General features: G+C 41.4%; 1 protein-coding gene across 5 annotated transcripts in view; it reads right to left on the reverse strand.

Moving 5' to 3' along the window:
• The window catches only part of pspc1 (paraspeckle component 1), a 57625-nt gene extending 50607 nt beyond the window's left edge, over positions 1-7018 (reverse strand). For 2 of the 5 annotated variants that reach the window (XR_208351.4, XM_002937958.5), the window contains exons 1-2: positions 6533-7018; positions 3952-4253 (exon numbers count right to left, since the gene is read on the reverse strand). Coding sequence is in view for 2 of the 5 variants with exons in the window: in XM_002937958.5 (XP_002938004.2) it covers positions 3952-4253; positions 6533-6886 (656 nt within the window). In the remaining 3 variants the exon portion in view is untranslated. The remainder of the gene's footprint in view (positions 1-3951; positions 4254-6532) is intronic. The other 3 variants (XR_004221398.1, XM_031897309.1, XR_004221399.1) reach the window with 2 other exon arrangements.
• Between the last annotated feature and the right edge of the window lie 323 nt (positions 7019-7341).

The raw sequence follows: 7341 nt of genomic DNA on the forward strand, positions 1-7341 counted from the left end.
TAAGGGTCACACCTCTATAGATGAATAAATATAGAACAAGACGTTGAGTCTAGAAACATACAAAAACTCCCACAGACACAGCGCTTAAAGATGTCAAATGTATTTTGTATAGTTTTAAGAATTAAGCAAACAGGTTCCATAGTCTCAGTTTCACCAGTATTCCTTTTCAAATATTTTTATCAAATTTTAAGATTATTCTTCACTAAGAACAGCATTATAAAATAGTATCCCTGTTGTCCTTTACATATGATACACTCTCTAAAGAGGAATCTTCTGAGCACATAAAAGTATGCAGATCATAGAATAACCCAACTAGCATATCTGAAAATTCAATTACATTTTATGTTATGTGTAACACAGAAGGGTCAAGTCTTAAGTATAAGATCCCATCCCCACACTGATTTCATTATTTGTATAAATTGACCAGTATTGTATGTATTAATAGTTATGCTAGAAACTATTTAAAGCTATGAAAAGTATACAGGAACCTGATGTGGAGAAAATCTGTTTTAAAAAAGAGAGATACTATACATATTACCCCAGCACTCCATTATATAAGCTTTCAAAATAAAACCTAATCTTACACACTGCATTTGGTAAAAAAGAGACACAATATTAGCCCCAGGAAGAGGAGTATTTTCTTTGGGGGGGGAGAAAGACCATACCTGCTTTTCTCTTTATTTGGCATGACCTCTTCCAAAGAAACCCTTCAGCTTTTGAGCTTATAAACACCTTAACTGCAAGGCTGTCCTCAAAGGGGCAAGATTAACGGAGCAAGCATTAAATTAGGGAATAGCCACCTCCCCTCACCCCACAGTTGGACTAAAAAGTGGGTAAAAATGTAGTGTTTTTTTCCCCCACAGTTGCTGATGTAAAAATGACTATTTTACCTCCTTTATTTTTTACAGGTTTAAAAGGGAAATTGCCACTAAAATATATACAGTGGCAAACAACAGTTTACAAATAAGTTTACAAATAAAGTTACATAAAGGTTTATGAGTGTGCAACTGTACTTTATGTAAACATTAGAAGTCACAGAGGATTCCAGGCACTATATAAAAGTACAAGTCAAAGAATAATTTAACAACATTCTAAATTTTAGTAGGGGTGCACTATGCTTTAGAATACAGCAGTTATATGTTTTGGAAAACACAAGTACAATTAAAGTACCCAAGCCATTGCCATTCCATCATAAGCTGCAGCGGTTGCTTCATTCAAATTGTTATAATTCAAGGCTAAAACCTTTTTAGTAGTCACATGTCTACTATGTGTCAATCAATGAACTGTTCACTAACACAAAAGCAAGAATAGCAAGAACATACAGCTATCAGTTAGCCCCCTAAGTGTTGCACTAAGATTACTGGAGGGAGAGTGCATTTCAGATGAGATTTAGGGAGCATCCTTATTTACTCTCCCAGATGCCACGGAAAGCCTGGCTTGAGGATCACTGCACTCTCTCCAGCTCATTATTATCCTTCTTAAGGACTGGAGCCCAAAACTGCCCCCCATACTCAAGGTGAGGCCTTACTAGGGACATATATAATATCGCCCAGATATCACCAACGGTAGAGAACCACACACTGCGCTCGTCAACCAATGATCCTGCACAGGAGCACATAATAATATAACTGAAGCAGTGAGATTTGGCCCTGCATACGGGGGCCCAAATCAGACAAAGGCCCAAATGCTTAGCAATCTTGCCAAACTAGCAGATCTACTTGATCTAAGGCGACCACTGGCCAAATGCTGGACCACAAAAAGGCAAATTTAAAAATACAGAAATCACCAATCTACAGTAAGCTCTAGTGGCTGCCAATACATGAGTTATAATTATTACTTTTTAAGTATTAATAAACCACCAATACATCACCAGTGACAGAAGCATGTACACGTCAAACAAATCACATATAAACACTGACTGATACAGGAGATAAATGCTCAGCTCATTACAGTTAATAATTCTGCAGCCTTTCATAGAAGGGCCTTGTTGATTGTGTGTCTCTCTATGGAGTAGCCAGTAGTCAGAATATTTTACTCCATTATTAGTTGTAATCTTAGTTTTCACTCGAAGTGGCAACTAGAATCAGTAAAACAGCTATCACTTCTTTACAAAGCTGTACTCCACAGATGTACAAAGACAACACAAACTACAGCATCATTGGTCTGAGCTCCCTCTATCTAGATTGTCTATTTAAAGAGGCAGAAACCCCTTGAAGGAATGCAATGAACAGGGCTAATGAAAAACATACTTTTTGACTATTTAAATCATAACAATCTATGGTTTTTGTTATTGCTTGAGCCAAAACAGAGAAGCTGAAGCTACTCCAGGTCTGCTTCTTGCACGGCAGATAATTAAATTACCAGTGCACATATAAGCCCCCTTGCATAATGGGCTGCTAATAAAACAGCAAAGGGTTTAGGGGGTGTTGTATACAGGTAATTGAATTATCTACATCTACAGAACCAAAGAGGAACATAAATCTCTCTATTTAGCACCAGTCCTATTCATTGCACTCATCTTAAACAAGGGTCTATTCTGTTCTTTCAGTCTCTTAAAAAATTTAAAAAAAATGCAATGAATGTATGTATGTATAGACATTGCTCAGAGGATCGTAACAAAGACTAACTTACACAAACTGTATTTTGATTATATTTAGACATATTCCATGAGATGAAGCTTATAGATATACATATACACACACTGAAGTTATGAAACACACAGCCTCTAAATATCTATTTGGTATTTATCAGTCCAAACAAATCACTCCACTTCAGAAAAGAAACTCTGCAAATTGTGTTTATAAGTTCAATTGCAATGAAGTATGCACACACTTATTCCAAACAAGGAACGCTGTAGCAACCCTCATGGAATCTTAATGTGTTAATATAAATATTTCTGCAGATAGATTTTAGACTTAAGGTGGCCATTCAACTGACTGGCGCACGGGCCAGACAGACACATACTGTTTGATTCATGTACGTATGGTTACCTTTAGATTATTCTGTTCAGGCACTATAATCAAAATTAGCCAATCGTGGGCATGTATGGCCAGTTTTATAACAACTGCACATAATCATGCATATATTTCAAATTTAAAAGTAATTATTTGTTGTTTTGAGGATCCGAGTAACAAAGAAGCAAATATGTCCCCCTGATCTGGTATAAGTAATGCAATGCAAATGTGAGACTGAAGTAAACGACCCTTGTGACAAAGACTGGTGCCTCCTAGCCTCTAAAGAAAACTACTAGGACCAGTAAATTCTTAAAGAAGAGGGGTACTAAACAACCAGCCATATTTTCAACTTGAGTCCCAAGCAAGATGCCTAACGGTTCTTTTGACATGTATCATGAACATGTTAAAGGAACAGTAACACCAAAAAATGAAAGTGTATTAATAGATTAAATCTTTTAAAGTAATTAAAGTATAATGTATTGTTGCCCTGCACTGGTAAAAGTTCTGGGTTTGCTTCAGAAACTTTACTGTAATTTATATAACAAAGCTGCTGTGCAACCATTGGGGCAGCCATTCAAAGGAGAAAAGGCACAGGTTATTTAGCAGTTAACAGACAAAGCCCTATTATATTCTATAGAGCTTATCTGTTATCTGCTATGTAACCTGTGCCTTTTTCCCAGCTCGAATGGCTGCCCAGCACCTTATTTATATAAATTACAAAAGTGTTTCTGAAGCAAACACAAGTTTTATCAGTGCAGGGCAACAGTACATTATATTATATTTTAATTACTTTAAAACATTATTTTTTAGTGTTACTGTTCCTTTAAACCTAAAATGCTTACCATGGGACGCTGGAAGTATCTTCCTTTAGAGAGCATTATGCATTGCATAAATGCTTATTTTGTGTATAAAAGAGCGCTGGCAAGATCTGGTGCCGCACAGGGGAGCAACACAACACTAATAATTAGAAATTCATGGTGTAAGAAACCCTACTTACGTTGTCAATATGAAAGCTCCTTCAGTGCATCTTTCTAAAGCCTTTCTTGCTGCTGGTTTTGCCGCAAATTCAACAAAGCCTTTGCCAGTTGGCCTTCCACGGTCATCCACTATGACAACAGCCCTTTCCACTGGGCCAAACATGGAGAAAGCTTCTTCGAGCAACTCATTGGAAACCACAGGGGCGAGATTTTTCACAGTTAGTGCAGCCCCGTGGGTAGCAAATCGAATTCGCAGAGGTCTGTTTTTAAGAATCATTCCATCAAGTTCAGCTTTGGCTATTTCTGCTAGGGTTCTTGATTCCTTAAAGAAAATGGTTAGGAAAAGAATTATGAATATTTGAAAGCAAAGGTTTTTTCCTTGTTATTGATATAAACATTACCAGAAATTCCGGAATGCTGAGCAATACATGGTTGTAACAGACTACAGAAAAATCATTTATATAATATACATACAAGAAAGCTTTTATAATTGACTATTTTACACAGACAATGAGGTTTACACAAATACATATATTACACACACACACAAGTATGGGACTTGTTATCCAGAATGCTCGGGACCTGGGGTTTTCCGGATAAGGGGTCATTCCGTAATTTGGATCCCTACCTTATGTCTGCTAATAAAACTATTTAAACAGTAATTTAACCCGACAGGATTGTTTAGGCTCCAGTAAGGATTAATCATATCTTAGCTGGGATCAAGTACAAGGTACTGTTTTATTATTACAGAGAAAAATCAAATCATTTTTAAAAAATGTGAATTATTTGATTACAATAGAGTCTATGGCCGATGGCCTCTCCATAATTCAAACTTTCTGTATAATGGGTTTCCCCATAAGGGGTCCAATACGTGTGTGTATTATAATATTATTATAATATATATATATATACATACATACATACATACACACACATACACTCACAAAAACACTGCATGTGGAGACTTGAGTGGACAATGCTATGGTTATTATTAGGTGTAGATTTAGTTGAAAATAAGTTACAGAAACTCACTGGTTTCGCTGTCTGGACCATATTTCATTATTAATAATACGAGGAGTTAGTACTGAGGCTCAAGAGCCCTAGATTTATTACCCCTGAATTTGTCTAGGAACCTTTAATCTGGAACTCTACTGCTATTGAGAAAAGCTTTGAGTGATACATAAATTAACAGTGCTGGTGTTAGGCAGCAGAAGCAGCTTATATCCAGCTTCATTTTGGGTGGTTCTCATCCATCCTTTCCTTTAGAGCAGTGATCCCCAACCATTGGCTCAGGGGTAACATGTTGCTCCCCAACCCCTTGGATGTTGCTCTCAGTGCCCCCAAACCAGGGAGTTATTTTTGAATTCCTGACTTGGGGGCAGTTTTGGGTGAATAACAACAAGATTTCCTACCAAATAAAGCCCCCTGTAAGCTGATAGGGTGCATAGAGCCCCCTAATAGCCAATCACAGCCCTTATTTGGCACCTCCATGAACTTTTATGATGCTTGTGTTGCTCCCCAAGTCTTTTACATTTGACTGTGGCTCACAAGTAAGAAAGTTTGGGTACCCCTGCTTTAGAGGATGACCCAAAGAGTGTATCTAAACAGTAATGAGGAGGGCAGCTTTTATTTCAAACAGGAGAAAGTATGTCAAACTACCAAGGCGTGAAAAATGCATGAAATGACAGGCAGCTGCCACACTGTGCAATCCCAATGACAACATAACATCTGCTGGAGAGATGCACACGGAACCCCACACACACGCAGCATACTCAATACGTTAAGTCTGTAATTCTAAGCAATTGTATGCATTTTTATGCTCGGCGGGGCAAAATATTCAGAGCGGTTCTACTTCCATTTCACGGCAAATGACTGGACTTGCAGGTGCACTCACAGGTGGGATGACAGTGGCTCAGAAATGTGGCAGTCAGTGCATCCCAACAACTACTGCCTTATCTTCCATCCCATAACGTTGCCATAGAAATGAATGGGGACCTACCCACCAAGCTGCAAATCACTGGGTTAGCCAGTCAGAGAGGCACTTGTATGCTATTGCCCTGCATGTGAGCAGCCATGTAGGGAGCATGAAGTAAATAGGCAGAACAACCCTGCACCAGAGAGAGGAAAGCCGAGAAACCCGCCTGGGATCCAACCTGCGGCACTCTATCCCCCTGGCCGCGGTACTCTATCATCCAGCCGCAGCACCATGTCTCCTAGCCGCGGCACTCTATCCCCCCTAGCCGCGGCACTCTATCCCCCCTAGCCGCGGCACTCTATCCCCCCTAGCCGCGGCACTCTATCCCCCCTAGCCGCGGCACTCTATCCCCGCACTCTATCCCCCCTAGCCGCGGCACTCTATCCCCCCTAGCCGCGGCACTCTATCCCCGCACTCTATCCCCCCTAGCCGCGGCACTCTATCCCCGCACTCTATCCCCCCTAGCCGCGGCACTCTATCCCCCCTAGCCGCGGCACTCTATCCCCGCACTCTATCCCCCCTAGCCGCGGCACTCTATCCTCCCTAGCCGCAGTACCAGCGCTGGGGGCTGGGTATCCCTTATATAAACATTCCCCCTAAGCATTAACCCTAGCCCCCCCCCTTACCAGGCGAATGAAGCCGAAGCCCCGGTCCCGGTTGATGAACACCTCGCTGGGTTCCCCGAATTTCTCAAAGAGCTTTTTGAATTCCTCCTCCGTGATGTCGGTGGGCAGGTTCCCAACAAAGAGCCGGCAGCGCTGGGTGTAGCTCTTCTCGCCGGGCTTCAGAAAGCTCTTGATATCGATAGTGACCCCTCTTTCTTCCTCTCCATCCTCCATCTTGGGAGGCATCAGAGACGGGTCCCCCTCGGCCACCTCAAAACTGCGCTTGCTGCCTTTTCCTGAGGGGGGCGAGAGCATTTCGCCCCCGCCGCCATTGTTCTTTTCGATGTGGACCTGTTTCAGGTTACGGTTAGCCATTCGCCTCTCTGTGTGTGTCCGCTGCTGGCGTAGCCGCGAAAGGCGCACGCAACTCCCCTGCACCGCACTTCAAAATGGCGCCTGGAAAAAATTCCAACTCTCTTCGCCAGGCTCCGCCTCCTTCAGCCCGCCCTCTCGCACTGTGTGCGGAGCTTTCCCACGCAACTGCCAGGCTTCCAGCGACACCTGCTGGCCAGTGCCGGTCATGCTTCGGCTCGGTGGGTTACAGTGCGCAGCTGAGGTGCTGACATCGCTACAAATTAATAATAAAAATTATAGTTATATTACACATATGTATATATAAAGCTATACGTATCTGTACACAAATATTAGCTGGCAGCTCTTGGTAGTTAACTGCAGATTTGGGGGGGTTACATGGCTTTGTGGGGCAATTATAAAGATTTTTACATCAGTCATGTAACTTGTTGGGCAGGGGTGGTTCACATTTAACTTTT

The sequence above is a fragment of the Xenopus tropicalis genome, chromosome 2, assembly GCF_000004195.4.
Source record: "Xenopus tropicalis strain Nigerian chromosome 2, UCB_Xtro_10.0, whole genome shotgun sequence".
Lineage (NCBI taxonomy): Eukaryota > Metazoa > Chordata > Amphibia > Anura > Pipidae > Xenopus > Xenopus tropicalis.